The following is a 23571-nucleotide window of genomic DNA, read 5'->3' as shown; positions in this document are numbered from 1 at the left end:
AGGCTGACTCCTCATCCATAACTTCCCCCCCCCCCCCGGTACCGCGAGCGTCTCTTTGCGACGAAGGGGCTTGGATCGCCTTCTGCTCGTCGCCTGCTAATGAGTGGATGACCAGCTCGAAGCATGCTGCCGATCCACAACGCTGGCTCGGGCAAGGGCTGCCGGCTCTATGGCCCCATGTCAAGCTCTTGGCCCCGGGCCTGGCCGCTGCCTTCGTGCTCACAGCGCTCACGGTGGTGCGCCCGGTCATTGAACGTATCGGTCCGCAAGCTTTCCTAATGGCTCCGAATCTCTACCTCTTTGTATACCCGGGTAGGGTAACCGTTGGACAACACTTCGAATCAGTCTGCCTTTGCCTTCTCGGTGGCTTCCTCGGCCTAGGTATTTCATTCCTTGCAGTATGCGGAACCGTGTGGATTCAGGGGGAAGGCGTCGCTGAATACACTGATCCGAAGGCCAGAGCAGTATCCGTGTGTACGCTCCTTGCTCTGACGTTCATCGGTGGCTGGGGATCGTCCTCGTATCCGAGGTTCAGAGTGGCTGCGAGGGCTCTCCTTCTCTTTGCGAGCTGGGTTCTCACCACAGGCGCTGCTAGCATCAATTACGATCTTGTTTCTGGTTACTGGTACGGCCTCTGCGTAACAGCAGGCGTATCCCTCTTCGCGAAAGTTCTTGTCTTCCCGACTACAGCCAGTCGCAGTGTCAACACTCTCTTGCGCGAGAACCTCGAGGCGACGTGTGACTTCGTCAATTTGGCACTGCGAGACTTCTTCGGTGGATCCGCGGAGACGTCCAACAAGCTACGCAGTGCTCGAAGCCGACTCTCTACAACGGCAACTAAACTGCCGGGAGCCTTCGAACAAGCTAGCCATGAGTTCCACCAGGGTCGTGTGGCCATGTCGACCTATCACGATTTGGCCAGTCCCATGAAGCGAATCAAAGGCTGGACAGCGGCAGGCATGGGTATACCATCATTGACCGAATCGACTGATCACGGTGAACGCAATGGTCATCCCGGAAAGCAAAGCGAACTCGTTCAAGACTGCGAGACAAATGGGACAGAGGTAGACAGCGAGGCCGACTTGCCTTCACCTTCCTCCGTTTTCCAGCCGCATGTCACTGCTCTTGCACTAGAAGTAGAGCGGTCGTTCCGAATGGTTCAGAGCGTTATTGAGCTCATTGAAGCCTCAGAGAGGTTCGATCTCCTTGTCTGGCTAGGCTTTCGGAGGGCGGAAGGCCTCTGGGAAAGGGCAAATCTCCCAGCAACCCGCGAGGCCTCCAATACGGGTCTCCCTACGCCTGCTCTTGTGCAGCAGAGACAAAGACTCTCCGAAGCCATCTCTGCTTTCACCCACTCCCTTGAAGCAGCTCTTGAGACCTTGCGCACTGAACAGTCACAAGCAGAGACCTCAGCCCGCATTCGCCCTGGTCAGGTGTCCAACCTGTGGGAAGACTCGATGTACGAAACTGCCTTCTTCATGGTTTCAATGGCCGAAATAGCACGAGAAGCAGAGCGTTGCTTGAAGGCTTCGCAGCGCCATGTATCGATCTGGCAGGCGAGTCCTCATCGACGCATTTTTAGACCAGCCGTCCGATGGTCAAAGTGGCTGGCCCGGACGAGCTACGCAGCTGCAGACGAACCCAATCTGCTCTCTGAGCAAGAGGGTGTATCGCTTGCCAGCGCTCTTGCCGGGGCCGAAACGGAGGGCGAGCTCTTCCACCGCATTTTCACTGATGGTGGTAAGACCAAGTCTCAATCCACTCCGCATCTGCCTTCGCGTAGCAACGTGCTACGTCGGCTCTGGCGTGTTCCTGACGTCGTGAAAGCTCGTCTGGCTATCTCATTCTTCATCCTATCGCTGCGGAGGAACCGACATGCTCGCTTCGGTATGAAGCTCGCCATTGGCGTCGTTCTGCTGAGTCTTCCAGCATGGATCCCAGAAGCCAGGACATGGTACGGTCCTCAACGAGGAGTCTGGTCTCTTCTGAGTTACATCTGGGTCTTCGAAGCGACGTCTGCTGCGACTCTTCGGTTGGCTTCTCTCAGGCTCGTGGGGACCATCTCGGGTGTGATACTGGGCTTGGCAGCCTTCGAGATCTCGAGAAGGAATCCATACGCCCTCACCTTCGTCCAGACGCTCTTCCTGGCCCCTTCTGCCTATTTCATCACGGAAAGCAAACACCCAGCTTTAGGTCTCATCATTGGCGCTGCATTGTCGCTAGTGACAGGTGTTGCATACGTGACGCCGATAGTGCCGAGTGGAGAGGTGTCCACCTCATCTGCTCCGACTGTCGCTCTCACCCGAGGCTGCGAAGTTGTCGTAGGAATCGTAGCTGCCGTGATCATCAACCTGAGCCTGTGGCCCTATCACGCCAGGGTGGAGTGCGTTGCCACCCTATCTGAGGCCAGCACCAAGATGAACCTGTTCTACACCTCTTTGGCTAGACAGATGCTGCAGGCCGGTCTCCTAGCGACCGACTCTATTCAAGAGCGATTCGAAAAGATGGAGACTGCTCTGGTGAAGAGGCTTGCCTTTGCTCGCACCCTCATCGATGTCATGAGCGCCGAAGTCTCTCTAGTGGTCAAGCCGATTACTGAGCTGACTAGCATTGCAGGCCGTTTGGAGAACATCGTCAGTCTGCTATCAGCATTGCGTCAATGCCGCGAGCGCGGACTGCAGAGTAACCACACAGCAGCAGTCATGAACACTTTTCACGAGCGGCAGAATGTGGTGAGCGCCGTCTCCCTTTCGTTCTGGGCCGTAGCGCAAGCTCTAGCAACCAAAGCTCCTCTGCCGCAGTTTCTGCCTTCGCCACGAGCAGCTCTGAATGCTCTGACATCTGCTCTTCAGGAAGCCCTGCTGGACGAAGAGCTCAAGCTGTCGGACCTTCCTGGTAGCAGTCGAGAGGTGTCTGGCGGGGAGAGGTTTGTGCCGCAAGCATACTACGCCTTGATGAGGGCCGGGGAGCATCTGCAATGGAGAGGAAGGAACGGATCCCCTAGTCGGAGCGGCACCTCGACCCCTCTGAGGTCGCAGCAGCACAATCAGAGCAAGGTTGCTCCTCACACCGCATCCCATGTCTCCCAGACACCTCACGATGTACCTAGCGCACCTTCTCCGAGGACGCCTCGCGATGGCGTGAGCCACATCAACCGTGCCCGCTTCTGGGTCATGGCAGAGCAATCGCTTCTGGCTCACATCGTCACGGAGATCGAGCACCTGCTGGATGAGACGCGCAACCTGTGCGGCGAAGTCACTTTTGTCGCCGTAGAGGAAGCTGCCGAAGAGGTGCTACCGCTCCAGCAGCGGGGAAGAGCATCAGGTGTTGCTACCAATCGGAATAGCATGTCTGACCCAGCTGGCGCTTCAAGTGCTACCTTTGGGAACCGCGGTCGTCGGGCTACTGTGGCGCATGAGGAACATCGTCGTCCGCAACAGCACTTTGTCAGCCAGATGGACCCACTGACGGAGACTCTCACTCGATCCTCACAGGCTGGCGAGGCAAGTGTATGATGGCGAAGACGGGATAGGATCGTTTTCGTGGGTATCGGAGGGAGCAGAGTTTGTGTGTCACCCAGAAAACTAGATGTGCACGTAGATGGATGTAGGCGTTGACCTAGACTCGATGGAACCTAAACCTAGACTTGGACTCTAATCTCTTCACTACCCATTGTAAATGCAATAGAGGATTCGTAGCATCCCTCGTATCATGTAAATCACCTCGTCTCAACTCATCATGCAGCGCAACGCTCTATATCCCTTCTCCACCTCTCTCTCGTCTCCCCAGCTATGCACCCAACCTCTGCTCAAGCACTTTCCTCTCCACTTTCCCTTCCCTAAATTCAACCACTTTACCCACATCGCTCTGCACGCTCAACGAGCTGAGAGCAGAGGCGTACAGGGTAGACATTTCCACGCTGGAGGTTTCGGGACACCAGAAGAGGAGAACGAGGGGAAAAGAGACGCGCCCATCCTTGTGGGAGAGTTGGTAGGAGAGGAGGATGTACCGTGGAGTGTTTTCGGGGAGCTCTACAGGGAGTTTAGGAGAGAGAATGTTTTATTAGCAGGTGAGCTCGCATAGAGATGGCAGTGAGCAGTCCAAGCGGGCAAGCAGTGCAGCAGGGTTGCCCTAGCTTCGTCCTCCTCCTCCTCCCCCTTCATGCGGCCTCTGGCTCCTTCTCCTACTCACCATCCTCCAACTCCTCAAGAGAAACATCGTCAAATTGCTCTTCCATTTCCATGAGCAGCTTCTTCTTGTCCACCTTGATCACAATGGCCGCTGAACCAGAGGAACGCTTGGCCATGCGGAACTTGGCTAGATCCTCTAGGAGGGACTTGGGGATGTCGACTGTTGAAGAGGAGGACATGCTGGGCCAGGGGGAGGGGGAGAGTAAGAGAAGAAGAGAAGAAGACCACGAAAGGCAGATGGAGCAGCAAGAGTGAGCTCCTCTAGGGGTAAGGTAGTAATGGTAGGAAGCTCGATCCGGAGTGGTAACGAGGTTGAGACCTGCCACTGCTGCGAAACAGGCGTCCGTGCTCTTTCCGCTTCGGCTCCACTTCGGCCGACAGCCCCGCCCCACCCCGCCCTCGAAGGCGTTGGTACGAAGTCGCCCATCTTCACTCTTACCACGATCATACGCAGCATCGATGGGCCAAAGGGAGGACACAAGACGCGGCAGATGAGAACAGAAGTGACACTACCCTCGAACATAGCTGGATCATTGAGGTATCTATCGCCTCTGAGTGTGTTTCGGAAAGGGGTATCGATGGCAGCACCTCACAAGTTATCATGTACTGCCCAGATTCAGCTCGCTCCGCCTCTTCTTCAGTCGGGCGGATCGTTCTCTGTCCTCTTCACCCACCAGCTCAACATTGATCCCTGTCACACTTTCTGCAGCGGTCTGGCGCGTTTCGCCTGTCACAGTCATGGGCTCAGACCCAGCAAGTGGGGCCTTCCGTCTACCCTCGATCATGCCTAGTCGGACGCAGGTCCAGAATGATCGGGTGCGAGTGTTCTGACCACTGCCCGCACCTGTACTCGGTTCAGCTACTGATGCTTTGCTCGACGCCGCCGACTCCGAAGGATCCTGTCGAGAAGTGAATGTGACCTTGAGCGCGAACTGAAGGGGAGAAATGGGTCGGCATTAGTCGACGATAGAACAGCAAGGCTGCCAGGCTTTCTGTCGACTCACTTCTACCTCGCGCTCGCTCTTGGCTGCTTCTGCAGCATGCACGCCCACTTCGAGTCGTAGTGCGATGACAGTCCGATTGCCTTCCTTCCTCAGCACTCCTGCTCCCAAGCCTTTCTTGCCTCTCCTCGTTCCCCCGACGGGACCACTGCCTTCCTCCGCCTCTTCCTCGAGATCGTCGTCTTCATCTGCCAGACCGAGATCGCCGAAAAGATCGGCATCGATGACGTCCATGTCATCGGACGCCTTGACACTGAAGCGCGTAGCCGATGGCTGTACCGTCCAAATTGGCTTCTTAGCTTCGGCCTCGTCTACTCCAGCCTTCAAAGTGTCGTGGGTATTCAACGATGCCTCCATTGGCTGCACCACAGCAATCTGTACAGCAATCGGGTTGAAGTCCGGATTCGCGATAGTAAGCTCGTAGTCGTAGACTTTCCCAGTGCGAAGGCGCTCCGAGTCTTCGGCCGATGGCTCATCTTTGGTGATGCCAGCTCTGAGACTCGAGCCACCCTCGGGCGCGGACAAGAACATGCTCTGCGGTCTAGTCCTCCCCTCTGCTTCGCGCAGGTTGAGCGAGCTACTCTGTCTCCCTGAACGGACCTTGACCCCTTTGAAGTGAGCACACACTTCAGGCAAGTGAAGTGATGCTTGAAGAGCGATCTTGAACCTGAAGCCTGATTTCTTGAGATCGGGCTTGACAAGGATATGGCGACAGCCCGGACAGCGCAAGGTTGACAGCGTCTGTAAGGGCACGCGTTGCGGTACTAGATGGTTGGATCTTGGCCCTTGATCCCATCCTGACGACCATCGATCTTCTATGCCACTCGCCACGCCAACTTGCTCTGATGAGAGCTCGCCAGTGAATTTCTTGCGATCTTCCTCGCGCTTGCTGAAGGCTTCTGCAGAGACTGTGCTGAGGTCCGATGTGTAAGGGGGTAGGTTCTCAGAGCGAGTTGCTGAAGCTGAGGCCTTGTCTAAGCCCAGGGCAGCTGCTCTTCGAGACCCAGAGATGTACTTGGAGTTCTCTAGTCCAGGGAGATCTCTGAGAAGTTTGCTCTTGCTCAATGACGTGGTGCTTCTTCCCGTTATAGAGGCAGCACGAGCACCGGACAGGTTCTGCTTGCGTAGATGCGAATCGTAAAAAGATCGAAGCTTGTCCATCTCTACCTGGCCTGGAAATGGGCCTCTCTGCGCTTCCACCTGCGCTGCAAGGCATAGACCGGCCAAGTGACGAGTATGGCATTAGTGCCGATGACAATACAGTGCTAGCTGCTGACCGCTCGGCTTCGCACTTACCATTGATACCGGTGCTCTTCTCGAAGACGTAGCCACCGCCCCCTCTGAAAGCTCGCTTGCTGTCCCACTTGCATGCCTGACATGAGAGGAACCAAGGCGCCACTCCCACACTAGCTTCTGGTGCTTCCATTCTACCATAGTCTTTGGGATCGGTGCCTGTGACCGTCAGCAGATGCCCACAACCCTCCACAGGACACAAGAAGCAATTTCTAGCACATCGGTTGCGCTCTGCCTTGACTGTAGCTGAAGGGACATCGAAGAGACATGCTGGACAGTAGTGCGTGACTATTTCTGACTGCGAACAGAGCTGACAGCGAGTCTCAAGGCATTCCGTGCAGTAGTAGAGGGTCTGCAAGGAGTGGAACGAATAGCGGGCAGGGCTATATTGGCTGGGCAGGAGGGGCAGCGTTGAGGTAGAGGCTTGGGAAGACGCGCTTTCTGGCACAGAGTCTGCCTTGCCTTGCTCGACGACTCCAAGGCTGCACTCGCAGTGGTACGATACGTTGGGTGCCATCCACTGCGCTGCACAGGAGATCACCTTGCTATGATGAAGACGGAGCTGCGAGGTGGCAGTCGATGGTGAGGGGGTGTTGGACTCTGACCGAGGCCGCCGTGCCTCCACGGGCGTGACTTCAGAATTTCCCCTTTCCGCTCCCCCTCACCACCACCGTTCCAGTCCGTACGATCTTCCGCCAGGGAGAAACCATCAAGCATGGCGAGCAAGCCATCTTCGTCCTCTGCGCCTGCATCCTCTCGCAAGGTCCAAGTCCATAACAAGCAGCACTCACTGCGAGCAGTGTCCAAGAGCAAGCTCTCACAGCAGCAGAAGGAGAAGCGGCCAGCCGTCACTCCGGCCTCTTCCTCTTCCTTGCAGCCTATAAGTGAGGACGGGCTTTCTCACGCTAGAAGTCATGCCGCCGGTCAGTCCCACCCTTCGGGCAGTAGAGTAGCCCTGGGAAAGCGTAAAGAGGCCGACAGCTCAGGAGATAATCAAGCACAGAGAAGACAAGTATTCAAGCAAGTTCTCGCCAGTCCGCTGACCGTCAACTGGTAAGTCGGCCAAAGCGCATGAACCCGCCGAAGAGGAACCTCTGCTAACGTACTCACACGCTTTTCCTCCCTTCCCTAGGCCTCAACTGGCCGCCGTAGATGCTCAGCCGATCCTATACACGCTGCTAGATATGCTAGCCCTGCCCGCCCTCCGCTCTCAGATCAGACGTGTGCAGCCCATGCGCCCCGATCGCAGAGTGATGAGCAGGGGTGAGAGCAGGCGGGCAAGGAAGTCTGGAACGCAAAGTAGAGGGGAAACCCAAGCGATCGGTCTAGACGTCTCGACATCCGTTCAGATGGATGTGGACGAGGTTTCATCGAGCGCAGGTGACAGTAGCGCCGAGCCCGTCGCGTTGGTATGCGGCATCAATTCGGTCACAAGACACATGGAGCTCGAGATAGCTCGCGAGTCATCCAAGAGGGGGCTTCAAGACGGCGAACAAGACTCAGCAGCAAGCGCAAGTCCTCTGCTTCTCAGTCTCGTCTTCGTCTGTCGGAGCGACCTCGACCCGCCCAAGCTAGCATCTCATTTTCCAATGCTGACCTGCGCTCTCAATGCAGTCTGCCATCCTGCCTCCAGAGAGGGTGCCGCTGCTCTTCTCATACCGCTTCCCGCAGGAGCAGAGCTTGTGCTTGCAAAGGCTCTCGGTCTGAGGAGGTGCTCTGCCCTAGGCATTGCTACTGGATCACTGCCACAAGAAATCAGTCGAGCGTTGTCTGCTCGCATCGCAGACGCCGGCCTACAGCCACTCCGAGCCGACTGGCTGGACACCGCCGCTGATTCTGCTCTGCGGACAAGGGAGGCTCTCCTTACTCGCAGCGGGCTAATCCCGATGATGTCAGGAATAGCGCGCCCAATGAGGTCCAACACAATCGTCAAGAACGTGGCTAGCACTGCACCTGCGAACCTCAATGAGGTCAAGCTGCAGAAGAAGCATACGAGGAACGAGAAGAAAGCGTGGAGAAAGGCTGTCAAGAAAGCAGGACATGGAGAGGGGCGGAAAAGAGTGATAGAGGAAAGGAGACGGCGGAGGGAAGCGAGAAGAAGAGGAGACACTTCGATGATCGGGAAAGAGATAGGAAAGAAGGACTTCAAAGCCAAGGATGATAAGGATCAAAGCCAGACGAAAGCCACGTCTGTAAGCTCCCCCATGGAAACTTGAAGGGACCGTTGCGACAAGAACATACCGTATATGGACTCTTTACTGTACATCAGAAAGGCGGAATTGATACCACTAAGATATACGCCCGAACTTCTTCGGTACGCGTAGACAAATACAAGCTACAACTTATGGCCCTGTCTCTTTGCCACCAGCTTGAGCTCCTCTCTCACACCAAGATCCAACAGCAGATTTTCAGCGCCTCCAGGGATTGTCAGCATGTGCACTTCTCTATATATCCTCTCAATTCTTCCTCCCGCTCCGCCCTTGGTGATACCCATCCCACCCAACTGCTGCGTGCACTCCCTCACCGTCTTCTCTAGTACAATTCCCGCATGAGCCTTCAGGAGAGCTGTCCGACCACCCGTACGAACATTGGCTTCGAGGGTGGAGAGTTGCTGCTGCTCGTAAGTCAATGTCTCACACCAGGACTGGAGGGCCTCGACTTCGCGGGCACAGTGTGCAAATTTGTGGCGCACGACGGGCTGCTCGAGGAGGGGCTTGCCGAAGACGATACGCCGGCGGCAGTGCGCGATGGCGTCTTCTAGGCACACTCGAGAGTCTGAAGAGTTGGGGCAGATGCGCATAAGCAGTCTCAGTAATGATCATCGTGAAGGCTTGAGTCACTTTCGTGAGTAGACTCACATCTCAGCGCAATGAAGGCGATCGTCAGCCGTTCGTGGTTGAACTAGTAGAGTGGAGAGCGTCAGCATACAGCACGACCAGAGCTGGCTCAGCTTTTCGACCCACTCACATTGTAGAAGCAGTACTTAAGTCCATCGCCCTCCTTGCCAATCAAATTCTCGACTGGTACTTTCACCTCGTCCATCTCTACAAGTGTGGTGCCGGTAGCATGAGCGCCCACCATGGCCATCTGCTTCGTCGAGACTCCCTCTGTTCGAGGTACGACGAGGAAAGAAAGGCCAGTGGGGTCTCCCGCCTTGCCAGATGTGCGAGCTAGCACAGTGAAGCTGTCGGAGTAGATGCCGTTGGTGATCCATTTCTTGAGCCCGCTCACTATATAGTGCTTACCGTCCTTGCTTTTCTCTGCTGTCGTCCCGCCCACATTGGCTACATCGCTCCCTGCGTTTGGCTCAGTGATGGCCAGACTGATCCTCTGCTTGCCATTCAAGAGGTCAGGCAGAAGTCTCTTCTTCAACTCGGGCGATCCAAAGTGAATGATGGGTCCGGCTCCGTATGCCAGCCCGGAATGCAGAGACATGAAAGCCGATCCACTTCCTACGGTGCACAGAGAGTCGATGAGTACAAAGTCGTGGAAGTTGTCCCACTCCTCTGGCTTGATGCCCGCCGGAGGGCTCACTCCAGCTGCAGCAGCCGCAGTTGCGTCCATCTTGGCGCCAAAGGCGAAGGCGAGGAGGATGCCATCCTTGCCTGCTTGGGCGAAGACGGCTTCGTCGCGTTTGCCCGAAGCTTCCCAGGAGGCGGCTACGGGGGCCAGGTACTTGTCTGCCCAGGCTATGGCCCATTTGCGGAGGCGGTGGTGCGATTCATTATAGAAGGGCGAGGGCTGATTGACCCAGGGTGGCTCAGAGAAGGCTTGTAGAGTAGCCATGGCGATGAGAAGGTTACAAAATGTGTTGCTCTTGAAAGCGTTTCGATCAAAGTAACACTTGCGTGCCTCGTCTACCCCGCATTTACCTCTCTGCGTCTCTCCTAATTCCGGGCCGGGTTCCGGGACAAGCAACGTGTTTGAGCTTTCGGCCGTGGGAATGGACCGATGTCGCGCTGCAGGAAAAGGACGTGGCTTCGGAAGTCCGCTTCCGCTTCACCAACGCACGCAGCCCGCCTGGCCCATGCAGACGAACCTCGTGGATACCGCGCTCGCTTCCTTCTCGGAGCAATGCCAAGAGAGACCCTTCGCATAGACGCTCCACCTTCCCGACGTCGTACTGTCTCTACGCCCTTCTCGTCGCTCCCTATGTTCTCGCCGCAAGCATCATGCCATTGAATCGGAATCTGTCTTGGCAAAACATAAAAGGTGCTAGTCGGCAGCAGACGCCTGCGGATACGTCCTCCTCCAATACCGACGACTCTCCACTGCACAGCAGCCAGGAAGGTTTGCGCATCCCAGAAGTGCCGAGTACAGCGGCTGGAAGCTCTGGCGCAAGCCTTCAAGTACCCCTCTCTGCCGCCTCAGATGTTTCACGTCAACCTCAGCAAGCCTCGCAGCCTCTCGCATACTTGCGCGTTCAGGTCCTCAGGGCCACCAATCTAATACCTAAAGATCGTAATGGCAAAGCTGACCCGTATGTCGTCGTATCATTACCCGCCCTCGCTGCCCTCTCCTCGAAAGGTCAGCAGAATTCGGATCATTATCGCAAGAAGACTGCTGCCATCTCGAAGACTCTGGAGCCCGTGTGGAAGGATGAGGTGTGGGATTTCCCAATCACCGCTGAGTGGTTGGGGCCCGACGGCTTCTTCGAAGAGGATGACTCTGACGAAGTCGCAGATGACCTAGAAACAAGTCCTCCTCCTCAGGACGGAGTTGTCCAGACAGACGACGCAAGTGAAGCTTTTGCAGCCCTCGGCCTTCAGCCCAAGGCTCCCGCTCAGGTCAATGATCCGGCAAGCGCAGGTCACATCGAAGTCCCTACCATCTCCGTGGCCGCATCTGACAGACCTCAGCGGCCTTCGTCGTCTCGTAGGCATCTTTCTTCTACTGCTATCAAGGTCTTGTCTACCTCTGCAAAAGGGGTCAAGTTGCTGCCAAAAGGAGCAGCTGCGAGCGCTCGGGCCCTTGCAAGAGTCACACCTCGTCCCACGTACCTTCGAAGGGGCACCAGCAGTAGCCGTCTGCGGAATCCATCCCTGTCTCTTGGAGCTAACCTCGAGATTGTCCTGTGGGACCAGGACTGGGGAGGACGGAGGGAGTACATGGGCGAAGCCAATTGGCCAGTGTGGGAATGGATCAAAAGCCCGCGAAAGGTAGAGTGGGCAGACGACGAGGGCGGCGCCGAGTCGCAAGGCACGTGGCTCACCCTTGTCTCCTCAAGACAAACCAAAGCTGTGTCCGGGCAGGTGCAGCTTCGTGTAGGCCTTGTGCGGGCACCGGACTCCCCGGTCAAGTCGCTCGACACCTTGTACAGAAGTCTTGTGACAGCGGCTGTTTGGACAGGTCACCGCCGCCACGCAGCACCGGATTCTTCTAGTAGACGACCTCGTCCGCACAGCGTCGTTGCTGCAACTGAGGACCAGATCCGTGCCGGGGTACGAGCTGTGCCAGCTGCCCAGTCGGTAGGCACAGGAGAAGACTTCTTCGAGGATGATGGACTCTCTAGCGAGGATGAGGAGCAGGAAATATTGGACTCCGAAAGCGAGTCTGATCACACTAGCGATGACGACGACGGTCTTGCATCCGACAGCGTCACAGATGACTTGTTGTCCGCCGAGGAGGACTTCACAGCAACTGAGGGCGAAGACGAGGACCCTCTCGGTAAACATCGGGCCAGATTGAGAGAGTCGAACAGCTTTGCGCTCAGGCAGCATGCTTCTCAGGTTTTGACAGCTCCATCTTCAAATGCATCTGCGGCATCATCACAGCTAGGTATAGCAACACTGGAGGATGACAGGCGACCGTCCCGTCGCAAGCTGCTTAGCGCTCTCGGCCGGAGATCTAGACGTCGCAGCACTGGAGAGTCTTCGGGTCTTGCTACTCCTGCTACAGATGACAACATTGCAGATCCTTTGGCAGAACTAGTCGCGGCACAGAACAAATCGAGGAGATTACGGAAGGCAAAGAAGCGGAACAAATCCGGCAGCGACGACATTACATCACTTGGTGAGGGCAAAGATAGCAGAAGGCGCTCAAAGGGAGCCTCGCAGAAGGCTCGTCGAGAGGCCAAGCGAAAGCGCCAAGCGGAGAAACAAGGCTACTCGTTCAAGGGGGGTAGCGATATTGTTGGCATCGTGATGATGGAGATCTCTGGAGCGAGCGACCTGCCTAGATGGAAGAACAGTCTGCGTACCGGTTTCGATATGGATCCGTTCACCATCGTTGCCTTTGGTCAGAAGGTCTTCCGTACCAGAGTGTTGCGTCACACGCTCAACCCTACATGGAACGAGAAGTTGCTCTATCACGTCCGAAAAGGAGAGGACAATTTCGACATCAAGATGAGCATCTACGACTGGGACAAAATCACCTCGAATGATCATGTCGGCTCGTGTGCTCTACCTCTGAGCACGCTGCTGCAAGCTGCACCGAAACCAGACGCTGTGACCGGGCTCTTCGACCCGGATGCCAGTGCCCTCGCCGAGCTTAAGACCTTCGATCTGCCATTGACACGCCAGGGCGGAGACGAAGAGGTCAAATTTCGCCACTCAACACCTATTCTGACCATCAAAGCCAAGTACATGCCCTATGCCGCCCTTCGACAACGCTTCTGGCGACAGCTGCTCAATCAGTTCGACACCAATGATTCTCGGTCTCTGTCAGCGCTTGAGCTTACTGCGATGCTTGACTCTCTGGGCTCTACACTTACTATAGAAACGATCCAAAGCTTCTTTACAAGTCGAGACAAGAGCTACGATAACGATGAGCTCTCCATCGAAGAAGCCATTGTAGCACTTGAAGCCGAGATCAACAAGCCCGCCACCGAAAAGAGACATCGGGACCGAGAAGTGAAGAACAGCCAGGGGCGACCCAGCTCACCTGCACTGCTGAGTACAGGAGCCGACAGAGGCGAAGTTGGTGCCTCGGAAAAGCAAGCCCTCGATGTCAGCGGACCCTCTGCGCCGATATCGGACACAGGCGACGCTGGACCAAATTCGTCAGCCCCCATGCCCATCCCTGCCTCCTCTCAGGTCCCAACGACGAAGGACCGAGATGTGGTGTCGAACGCAGCAGCAGACGATGACAGGCAGAGTTTCTTTGTTGGATCTCCCGAGGATGACAGAAGCCTGAAGCGGCCTACACATCTCTCACCTCTAAACGTATCGAGACCTGGCTTTTTGTCGAAGAGGTCGTCCTCAAGCACTTCTCCATCTCGTAGCCCCTCTCGCCAATCATCAACCGATGCCCTACGATCAACTCCGTCTCCAATTCGCTCAGGCTCAACGCCAGAGCCGCAACAGGGTCTTGACGTCAAAGAAGGTGACGACGACCGACCCGTAGAGAGAGTCGTGCTGCTCAAGACATGCCCACTCTGTCACATGCCTCGCTTGAGTCGCAAAGGAGATGGCGATGTCATCACTCACCTGGCTGTGTGTGCCTCCCAAGACTGGCGGCGTGTTGATTCCTTGGTGGTGCGCAATTTCGTGACGAGCAATCAGGCTCATCGGAAGTTCTTCAACAAGATCCTGATCAATGCGACCCAAGGTGCCTATAGGCTCGGCGCCAATTCGGCGAATCTGATTGTGCAAGATCGTCAGACTGGTGAGCTCTTAGAAGAGAAGATGCAAGTATACGTGAGGCTAGGCATTCGTCTGCTCTACCAAGGGGCACGGTCTCGCATGGAAGGAGCCAGAGTCAAGCGAATGCTCAAGAACATGTCCGTTAAGCAAGGAAAAAAGTATGACTCTCCAGCGTCGGCAAAGGAAATTCCGGGATTCATAGCGTTCCACAATCTCAATGTGGACGAGATCCGCGACCCATTGGACAGCTTCAAGACCTTCAATGAGTTCTTCTATCGCAAGTTGAGGCCAGATGCGCGACCTGTCGACGAGCCGCAGAATCCCAAACGGCTCGTCTCATCTGCTGACTGCCGCATGATGGCCTTCGACAGCATTGATGCTGCGACGAGGCTGTGGATCAAGGGGAGAGAGTTTAGCGTCGAGAGGCTTTTGGGCGACGAGTTCAAGGGAAAGCTTGACAACTTCAAGAACGGTAGTCTATGTATCTTCCGATTGGCGCCTCAGGACTACCATCGCTTCCACTGCCCAGCAGACGCCGTCGTAGGCGAGCCGGTCTGGATCGAAGGACAATAGTGAGTTGCGCTCCTCCGTTGTTGAATACCTTGCATCAGTGTCTCATAGAGTGCTGACCTCGTCACCATCTTATCAACAGCTATACCGTCAATTGTATGGCTATTCGCTCGGCCATCGATGTCTATGGAGAGAATGTACGAGTGGTTGTGCCTTTCCATAGCGAAGCCTTTGGTACATGTGAGTAGATCTCCAAGGCGGTTACAAGATGCATCCTACGGGAATTCCGGCTGACTCCTCACACCCACTCCTCTACCACTCCTATTTGCAGTCTATGCCATCAACATCGGCGCGATGATGGTGGGCTCAATCGTTCTGACTGTCAAAGCAGGCCAAAAAGTGAAAAAGGGTGACGAAATGGGCTACTATGCCTTTGGAGGCTCCACAACAGTCTGCATCTTTGAAGAGGGGAGACTCGAGTTCGATGAGGACCTCCTGGCCAATTCAAAGGCGTCCATCGAGACGCTTGTGAAGCAGGGTACTGGTATAGGAAGGGCTGTGGTAGAGAAAGAGAGCACGGAAGAGGAGAGGACGTCGAGCTAATCAGGGGCTATTCCCCGCACAGTACCCATCCAATGATCCATCAGCATCTATGCATGTTTTGATTTTTCGCTACAGTGAGCACTGGTGTCTGGTGTGTCCAATCAGTTGTCGTCCTGTCTTGATGTGCCAGGGTACAGAGATGACGCAAACTGTAACGTTAGGACTGGTTCATTGCAGAGCGTGGACGGGTATGTTGCTGCTATGTCTGTCCAGTACCATCACACGGGTTCTTCGTCCGCTGCGTTAGTCCCACTGTTCACCAAAGCCAGATAGGGCAAGCTCATTTCGTCAGCTCCTGAGCGACTGCCACAACCAGTCCACAAATACTCACCCTCCGGATCTCAGCATCCGCATTGCTCGCTCCTTCCCTTTCCCTCCTACTCCCAGTCCCACCAGCCCTTTGCTCCTCCTCCAATTTCCTGCTCAATGCGCCACCAGCACCACCACCTGCCGCCCCCCGTCGCTTCTGTGCTGCTAATCTTTCTTCGGCGGCTCTAGCTCGGGCCTCACGATCTGCTGCTGGATCGCCGGAGGAGGAGGGCCCACCGAGAGGCCTGCCGGAGCCGGTGGTGTTTCCCGGGGGACCGTCGGAAAGGCGCTGCCCTTCTGAAGATGGGCTGCTGAAGCAGGAGCCCATGTCCGTAGAGTAGAAGTGTGGTGATGATAGCTCTCGAACTAGTGAGCTGTGTAGACCTTCCGGCTGTGGTGATGAAGGACGTTATGTGTGGGGCAAAGGGGCAATAACGAGGTTGCTTCGGCTTGGCTCGTCCTTGGCGTGGGTCTGCGCCCAAGTCCGTGCACAATTCTCCTCGACTGGGCCGGAAAGCAATGGCTGATGGTGGCCGGCTCCTTCTTCCGAACCTGTCTACCCAGATCTGCTCACTGACCCGCTCGTCCTGACCACTTGTAACGTCGCTGCGATACCATGTCTGTGAACACAGCCCGGCCTCGGAATTATCCGACGCATTCCCTGTCCACGTCCGAGACCGAATCCCACTCTCGCTCCTACGGCCTATCTCCCGCCGGTGGTGCTGCATCTTCTTCCTCTCTCCCCGTCCCGCAACCCATTGCTGCGCCGCCGGTGCGACCCCCTCCACTCTACTCGCTCATCTCTACAGGACTACATCGATGTTCGGCCATTGGACTCGAGGAGAGCCTCAATGAAGCTTGGGCTTTGCTGCAGCCACAGCGCGAGAAAAGGCGCGAGGCAAGCAATGGCGGTGGAGGAGCGAAAGGAGGCAACAGTGGAAATGGAAATGGAAATGGCAATGCAAAAGAGGAGCAAAGAGGCTACAGCTCTTCAGCCTCGTCTTCCTCGTCGTCTTCTCGTCAACAACAAGGAGAGGATAGACTAGTTCCGCCTCCTCGCAAGACAAGAGCTTCACCATCCCCTCCTGGTACTCCGCCTCGGCAAAATCGGCCCCAATTCCAATCGAGCAACAGCCAGTACACTGCATCGCCGTCCAAGGCAACTCCCTCTACAGCTCTCACCAATGCCGACTTGGAGTCGTCGCCCTCCCTCTCCTTTCTTGCGTCTCTACAGCTGCGCACAATTGTCTATCTCTCCCCGTCTTTACTGCCCTCGGCCCTGCTCAAATTGAGTAGAGAGCTGGACCTCAACTTTCTCCAGTGGGACCTCACAGGAGGGAAGATTTGGAATCGGAGGACGGGGCAAGGTCTCGGTGGGAGGGGTGGAAGAGTAGGGGAGAGGGAAAGGGAGGCGCTAGACAGGTTTGCTGATCTGCGGGATTCAAAGTCAGGCCCTGCAGATCTGGAGGAGAAGATCTACTACCAAGACGAAGAAGAGGTCAAGCTTGGAGGGTTAGATCATACGCGCATGTGTAAGGCGACGGTGGAGCTTATGCTCAACAAGCATTGTGGGAATGTGCTGATATGCGATCCGTGAGTAAGCGCTTACCAGAGGCAGAAGGGCTTGACTGTCTCGAGACTGACGCCCTCTACCTTCCGACCACCGTCCTGCCCAACCCCAGATCTGGATTGTCAGAAGTGTCCCTTGTGGTGGGTTGTCTACGGCGAATGATGCGCTGGAACTTTGCCAGCGTTTGTCTAGAGGTAAGTAGAGATGCGAACGAAGGTACAGAAAAGGCCACAGCAGCTGACCCAAGGTGCTCATCACACTTCTGCACAGTATCGTGCTTTTGCACCGACGCGCTCAGCGTCTACCACTAGCAATCTTCGCTTCATGGAGGTGAGTCTTGGTCCGCACGTACGGCACTTGATGCGATCCGCTTCGTCCATTGACTGACTCAAGACTTCTTTGCCCCACCTTGCGACCTCGCAGCTGTTCCCACTCGAATCTCTAGAGCTACCAGACTGGCCAGACCTCATCGAGATTGCAGCAGACGCGCTCAAGGACGTGCAAGCCCAGCACGACAAGGACGAGCAAGGGGCGTCCACCGGAGTCCGAACGTGAGGCGAATGAGCACAAGTGTTCGAATCATCCTGCTGTACATTAGACCTCCCTATTGCAATCCGTGGTTCTTCTTCTAGACACCTTGTCTTCGTGGGTCTTGTTGCCCAGCTCAATCGGCTGTTTGACGCTCCTTTCCATCCGCTCACTGAGGCGCACACACACACGCGAGACGCGCGCGTCACTTTGGCAGAGCAACACCAGCCTCCAACGCCTCCGCTCCGTATCTGAGTCTTCCCGTTCGTTCGGTCCGTCTGACTGCCACTCGCCATACTCGTATCCCACTTACCCTCTGAAAGCGCTGATATAGCTGCGCTGAACACCGCAAAACTACTGCAGACCACTGGCTCGACTCCGTTCTGCGATTCAAAGGAAGGACTGACTTAGCTGTCTCTTCTGACGAGGTGAGCATACGAGCGGTCAATGCCTACTATTCTGTCTCGAGCCAGAGCCTCCAGTGCTGATAGCACTGAGTTCTCATTTCGCTTCTCCTCAGTCACTCGATCCCTCGAAGTAGTCCTTGCTGTCTGATCGAGCCTCGCAATGGCCGCCGCTCCCCATGCAGACGCAGCAAGCTCTGCTCCCTCTTCGCAACAAAACCCCTACCTGGGCCACCGTCACCTAAGTGCGCAACAAGCGCAACTCCTCGGCGAGTACTATCGTCTCTCTCAGACTCTCAAGCGCATCCTTGCCCTCTCTGGTGCCCTCTCTGCAACGAAGCCTCACGCTCAAGTGTTGGACTTACTCCGATTGACCGAGCGCAAGATGGGTCTGGTCATCACACTCTTCAAGGCGAGCGTGTGGAGCATCATGGTTGAGCAGGAGGAGAGGAATCGAGCATTGGAAGAGGCGGGGAGGATACTGGATCAGGAGGAAGAGGATAGACAGAGGATGGAGATGAGCGTAGAGTCGGATAGGACGGTGGTGTATGATCAGCAGCAGAGGGCTGGCTATTGAGCTGGTTGCGCGGGAGCGCTGGGCTTCGCGGTCCTACCAGCAACTCCATCGCTGCTTTACCAAGCAGCGTTTGCCTGGCCTCACCGCAACAAGGCCATCATACATCGCAGTATGGCCATATTGGCCCCACCGCGGGCCTAGCCGCTCTCGCGATATGAAGCGCGTCCGAGATGCTGCATCTCCGGCGTAGTTGCGAGACCTCTCCACGATCACTGGGCATACCAGTCATCTCGCGTCACCTCATGTACTCTACTCCGCGTCTCATTGTAATGGTATCTCGATTCTCTTCCTCCTCCCTCACTTTCACCGAAGCGCCCCCATCAGCACCTTCGGCGAGATTATGCCATGGCCTCGGCAAGACTATGTTCTACCGAGACGAGGAGCACCGGCCCCGCAATTTCCCCGCTTCCTCCTTCCGGAGCTTCGGACTGCTTGCAGCCGTATGATACGAGGCAGACCGAACGTGCCGAGCGTTCCTCTCTTCCAATACCACACTTGAGCCGAGGATGTCCTACGTACACCTGCTCTCTCAGCTCACTCTCGAGGAAAAGATCCAGCTGACGGCGGGTCAAGACTTTTGGCGGACCTTCAGCCTGCCTCGTCACTCCATACCCTATGCCAAGTTGACCGATGGACCCAATGGAGCTCGAGGTGGGGGCGACTTCCAAAACTCGGTACCAGCCGCTCTCTTCCCTTCTCCCTCTTGTCTGTCGTCGACGTTCGATGTCAGCCTAGCTCGTGCCATGGGAGAGGGCATCGCCCTGGACTCTCTCAGCAAGCGCTGTCACATCTCCCTCGCTCCCACAATCAACATCACCCGTGATCAGCGGTATGGGCGTGCCTTTGAGAATTACGGAGAGGACCCGCTACTCAGTGGCCACATCGGTGCTCATTGGACTCTAGGGTGCCAGAGCGTGGGAGTGGGAGCTACGCCCAAGCACTTTGTCCTCAATGAAGCCGAGGAGGACAGGCGATTTAGCGATTCTCAAGTCTCGCAAGAAGCGATGCGGGAAGTCTACCTTGAACCCTTCCGGACCCTCTTCCACGAGGTCGCCAAGGGTCACAAAGACGGTAGCGATGGGGAGAAGAGCAAGGTCTTTGGAGGACAGCCAGCCTGCATCATGACTGCATAGTGAGTCTAGCCTTGGCACACGGCCCATTCGTCCATGCTCATTAAGGACCGTGAGCTGATCTTCCCTCCCGCACGGCCCATCGTGCAGCAACCGCGTCAATGGCACCTCTGCGAGTGAGAACAAGTTCACCCTCATCGATGTGCTCCGCAAAGAGTGGGGATGGAAAGGACTGGTGATGAGCGACTGGTTTGCATTGCACTCTCATGCGCTCTTGACATGTGATCTTGAGATGCCCGGACCCACGATATACCGCTCGCCAGAGGCGATCAAGGAGCTGATCAAGAAAGGTGATTTGAGCGAGGCAGATGTCGATGCCAGGGCTACAAAGGTTCTTGAGCTGCTGGAGAAGATTGCACCTTTGGGCTTTGTCGATTCACCAGACGAAGAGCACGAGGAGAGTATCGTGGATGCTGGTCGAGAGGAAAAGATCAGGACCATCGCTACCGAAGGTGCTGTTCTCCTGCGAAACGAAAGCGAGACCCTGCCATTGGACTTCGTGAATCGCAAGACGAGGAAGATTGCCCTCATTGGTAAACCGTGGAAGGAGCCTGTGCAATCAGGCGGTGGAAGCGCCAACCTCACCCCTCAGCTAGCCAAGCCTGCATTTGAATCCCTCCACGAAGCGCTCGATGCCTTGCCGAATGGAGCTGGTAAGGACGTCGAGCTGTCGTACCACTTTGGCTGTGAGATCCACAGATTTCCCGTTGAGCCAAAGGGCGAACAGCGTATTCCTGGAGGTGTCAAAGCGGAGTGGTTCAAGGGACCTCACCCACCTCAGCCGGAAGACGAAGACAAGGAGCCTGCACCGCTCTTGGAGCAACACTTGGCAGCTCCTACTCTCCGAGCCATGGATCCCAAGCCGGATGTGCTCGAGGCAAACAACTTCAGTCTGCGAGCCACCTTTAGCCTTGTCAGCCAGACAGCAGGACGGCATAAGCTAGGACTGACCAGTCTGGGCAATATTCGTGCGATAGTCACTCGTCAGAATGGAGAGGAGGCCTTGGACTGGAAGTATGAGGGAGCACGGGATGTGTTCTCGTATTTCCTGGACGAGTATAGGACTGCTCAGGATGGAAGGGTGAAGATGGAGGCGGGCGAGAAGGTGACTGTGACCCTGCGTAAGTAGCAGCGTAGCTCCTCTCCATTCCCGGAAAGTTTCTAAATGACTGACTGTACCCACTCTTCGCCCCCCGTCCTTGGCTACCACAGTGTACTCACCCGCACAGATTGAGGGCGACCTTGCGCAGCAAAAATCAAGCGCATTCCGCTGTGGCTTCGACGAAGAGATTGATGACAAGGGCGAGATCGAAGCAGCTGCCTCCCTTGCCTCTTCCGCCGATGTGGCCATTGTCATGACTGCCGTGGGCAAGGACTGGGAGTCGGAGGGGTACGACCGCCCACATCTGCGTCTGCCACGATTGCAGAGCGAATTGGTGGAGCGAGTGGCCAAGGCGCAGAAGGATACAATCCTAGTCAACGTCTCCGGGTCTGCCGTCGAGCTGCCCTTTGCTAATCAGCTGAAGGCACTAGTGCAGACGTGGTACGGCGGGCAGGAAGCAGGGGCCGCCATTGTCGATATCCTCCTTGGGAAAGGCCGTGCACCGGCCAGTGGTCGTCTGTGCACTACCTGGCCCATCTCGGTGCAGGATCAACCGGGAGGAAGCAGCCTGGAACTCTTCCCTGGCAAAGATCTCACAGGACGTGGTCATCCTGACGTAAAGTACGCTGAGGGCAGACTGGTCGGGTACAAGTGGTACGAAGCAAAGGGTATCCGGCCAGCCCACTACTTTGGCTCGGGTATCGGCGGGTATACTACCTTTGAGAGGAAGCTGCTGCAGGTCGAAGCAGCGATAATGAAGCAGGAGAAGAAGGTCGAAGTGGCTGTCGAGGTCACCAACACAGGAAAACGGAGCGGAAAGGACGTGGTGCAGGTGTACATCGCACCTCCCTCGGATCTGATCCAGGGCGACGTGCCGCATAAAGAGGTGAGCAGCTCGATCAAAGGTGGCAGCATTCCTAATGCTTGTACAGCACTGACCCTCTCCTTGATCTCTTCTGCACTCACGCCCATAGCTCGCAGCCTTCAGCTCCGTCCACCTCTCTGCCGGCGAAAAAACCACGCTGCGTCTCTCCGTTGGGGAGCGAGCCTTCAGCCATTGGAGGCAAGACGAGCAGGGCGGCAGTGGTCACTGGGAAGTGGTACCGGGCGAGTATCACGTCATCCTGGCTTCCTCTGCCGATCCAAAGGACGAGATCGCTAGGGAGCCAGTCACGGTTGAGAAGGGTTGGACATGGAGCGGGTTGGGAATCGTCTGATACCACTGGACGAAGATGCTAATGTACGTGGTACTGTGGAGGCAGTTTGAGCGCAGCTCGAGCAATACGAAAGCCTCGTCAAATATTTGACTCTTCAAAGCTCACAGCAGCGTGGAAGTAGTGTGCCTTTTGTAGTGACGCAAGCGGGATCAAAGTACAATGGGTGGTCTTGAGCGGTAATGAGCGGTAGGAAGAGGTGTGAAAGGATCATTGCGGGCGCGGCATACCATATCTGACAAGACGAGGAAGGATAGAAGTATGGTAAGCGAATGATGTATGCCATCTTCATGTAGGAGACAGCTACTCACCCAGTGGGAGGTGGTCTGAACCCGGGCGGCGCGCCTCCGAAACCAGGAGGTGGTCCCGAGGGAAATCCGGGAGGAGGTCCGGCAGGGAAGCCAGGGGGCGGGCCTCCCATGGGCGGCGGACGACCATAAGCCATGGGACGAGCTGAGACGGCGCCAGGTGGTGCCATTCCAGGTGGTGCCGAAAGACCGATGCCTCGACCTGCTGGGAGTCCTCTTCCTGGTCCGGGCGGCACCTGCAAAGGGAGTTTTGTAGAGGGATTCCAAGCATGTCAGCATTTCTAGGATCACGCTTTTGGACGGCTTCTGCCCCAGGAAGGAACTCACTGCTCCAGCAGCTCCTGCTCCCTTCTCTGCAGGCGGTGGTCCTTCAATGCTGAGCGACACGATTGTCTCTCCCCTCAAGATGATCAGACCCAATGCCCTCTTCTGCTGCGACGATGGCGGAGGCGCTGTGCTGGACTCGTCATCGTCCTCTTCGTCGTCACCTCCCTTCGTTCCCCTCCTCTTCTTCAACTTCCGGAACTCCTCAGCTGGTGGACGAAATGGAGCGGCAAGATCGTCAGTGGAAGGTCCTAACGAAGGTACCGTCTGAGGGCACTCACTGTCTGCCAGAACCAGGTTCATGTGGGGATCGAAGGCCAGCATCTGTCCAGTCAGCTGCCTGCCGTCATTCAATGTCACCCTGAGGCGGTAGTTGATGAGCGACAGCATCTTGCCGCCTTGTGACTTGGAGGGAGCCTACAAATGAGGAAATATACACAGCGAGTCAGTACGGAGACTTTAGAGACATGACCCACGGCAGTTGGCAGCGTCCACCACCGGGTCCCGACCCTTCACAGTTCCTTTCCCGTACGCGTCCCTGCTTATGAGTCTACTAGTCAGCCATGAATTACTTACCATTCTTGCTCAAGGACCGGCGGTCGGTGCAAGGGTATATGCTCGGATATGTGGACGCAGTAGACTGCACTAGCTTCGCCTCGCGGATTTGAAAGGGGGAGAGAGACTGTATGAGACGCTGCAGGGGTGGATGGTGACCTCCAAGCTGAGGACGTCTGCGATGCAAGGCGTTGAGGATGGGCGGTGAGGATGGGCGGTGAGGTAGATGCTGTGAGCGCGGATGTCTGGTGATGGTGGACCTCGGAAGGAGACGATGGGCAGGAAGGATTGGATGCATGGCTCAGGCGCAGCGCGCACAAGCGAGGCACCACCCACACCCACACGCCAGGGCGAAGCGGGAGCCCCACCC

The 23571-nt window shown here is 56.2% G+C and overlaps 9 protein-coding genes across 9 annotated transcripts; 5 read left to right on the top strand and 4 right to left on the bottom strand.

Moving 5' to 3' along the window:
• Positions 1–170: 170 nt before the first annotated feature.
• BCV69DRAFT_237145 (hypothetical protein) lies at positions 171–3275 on the top strand (the record flags this gene model as incomplete). The annotated part of the gene is made up of 1 exon (XM_025489936.1): positions 171–3275. A coding segment is annotated over one exon (3105 nt), but the record flags the coding sequence as incomplete, so codon positions are not given.
• Positions 3276–3789: 514 nt separating this feature from the next.
• BCV69DRAFT_243697 (glia maturation factor beta) lies at positions 3790–4369 on the bottom strand (the record flags this gene model as incomplete). The annotated part of the gene is made up of 2 exons (XM_025490080.1): positions 3790–4031; positions 4192–4369. The coding sequence occupies 2 exons, from the start codon at positions 4367–4369 to the stop codon at positions 3790–3792; spliced, it is 420 nt and encodes a 139-aa protein (XP_025350801.1).
• A 324-nt stretch (positions 4370–4693) lies between these two features.
• On the bottom strand, positions 4694–7075 carry BCV69DRAFT_309521 (hypothetical protein). The gene is made up of 3 exons (XM_025494720.1): positions 6488–7075; positions 5195–6396; positions 4694–5122 (listed from the first exon to the last, which is right to left on the bottom strand). The coding sequence occupies exons 1-3, from the start codon at positions 6999–7001 to the stop codon at positions 4790–4792; spliced, it is 2049 nt and encodes a 682-aa protein (XP_025350800.1). The 5' UTR covers positions 7002–7075; the 3' UTR covers positions 4694–4789.
• Positions 7076–7126: 51 nt separating this feature from the next.
• On the top strand, positions 7127–8866 carry BCV69DRAFT_6394 (hypothetical protein). Its single transcript, XM_025495420.1, has 2 exons — positions 7127–7537; positions 7617–8866. Exons 1-2 carry the CDS (start codon positions 7200–7202, stop codon positions 8698–8700), a joined length of 1422 nt encoding a protein of 473 aa, XP_025350799.1. The 5' UTR covers positions 7127–7199; the 3' UTR covers positions 8701–8866.
• On the bottom strand, positions 8532–10343 carry BCV69DRAFT_291680 (acyl-CoA dehydrogenase NM domain-like protein). The gene is made up of 3 exons (XM_025493760.1): positions 9452–10343; positions 9343–9385; positions 8532–9259 (listed from the first exon to the last, which is right to left on the bottom strand). The coding sequence occupies exons 1-3, from the start codon at positions 10268–10270 to the stop codon at positions 8820–8822; spliced, it is 1302 nt and encodes a 433-aa protein (XP_025350798.1). The 5' UTR covers positions 10271–10343; the 3' UTR covers positions 8532–8819.
• Positions 10344–10948: 605 nt separating this feature from the next.
• On the top strand, positions 10949–17614 carry BCV69DRAFT_275124 (hypothetical protein; the record flags this gene model as incomplete). The annotated part of the gene is made up of 10 exons (XM_025491061.1): positions 10949–10964; positions 11012–14639; positions 14720–14817; positions 14909–15121; positions 15679–15817; positions 15916–15971; positions 16122–17082; positions 17252–17253; positions 17358–17389; positions 17483–17614. 10 exons carry the CDS (start codon positions 10949–10951, stop codon positions 17612–17614), a joined length of 5277 nt encoding a protein of 1758 aa, XP_025350797.1.
• A 594-nt stretch (positions 17615–18208) lies between these two features.
• Positions 18209–18451, top strand: BCV69DRAFT_239294 (DASH complex, subunit Dad3; the record flags this gene model as incomplete). The annotated part of the gene is made up of 1 exon (XM_025489977.1): positions 18209–18451. A coding segment is annotated over one exon (243 nt), but the record flags the coding sequence as incomplete, so codon positions are not given.
• A 370-nt stretch (positions 18452–18821) lies between these two features.
• BCV69DRAFT_6254 (glycoside hydrolase) lies at positions 18822–22092 on the top strand. Its single transcript, XM_025495407.1, has 4 exons — positions 18822–19700; positions 19789–20819; positions 20911–21686; positions 21775–22092. Exons 1-4 carry the CDS (start codon positions 19075–19077, stop codon positions 22015–22017), a joined length of 2676 nt encoding a protein of 891 aa, XP_025350795.1. The 5' UTR covers positions 18822–19074; the 3' UTR covers positions 22018–22092.
• On the bottom strand, positions 21877–23461 carry BCV69DRAFT_279567 (Sm-like ribonucleo protein). Its single transcript, XM_025491299.1, has 5 exons — positions 23223–23461; positions 22928–23063; positions 22650–22855; positions 22326–22558; positions 21877–22249 (listed from the first exon to the last, which is right to left on the bottom strand). The coding sequence occupies exons 1-5, from the start codon at positions 23223–23225 to the stop codon at positions 22225–22227; spliced, it is 603 nt and encodes a 200-aa protein (XP_025350794.1). The 5' UTR covers positions 23226–23461; the 3' UTR covers positions 21877–22224.
• Between the last annotated feature and the right edge of the window lie 110 nt (positions 23462–23571).

The sequence above is a fragment of the Pseudomicrostroma glucosiphilum genome, assembly GCF_003144135.1.
Source record: "Pseudomicrostroma glucosiphilum strain MCA 4718 unplaced genomic scaffold BCV69scaffold_1, whole genome shotgun sequence".
Lineage (NCBI taxonomy): Eukaryota > Fungi > Basidiomycota > Exobasidiomycetes > Microstromatales > Microstromataceae > Microstroma > Microstroma glucosiphilum.
This window is presented reverse-complemented; position numbering and strand designations above follow the sequence as displayed.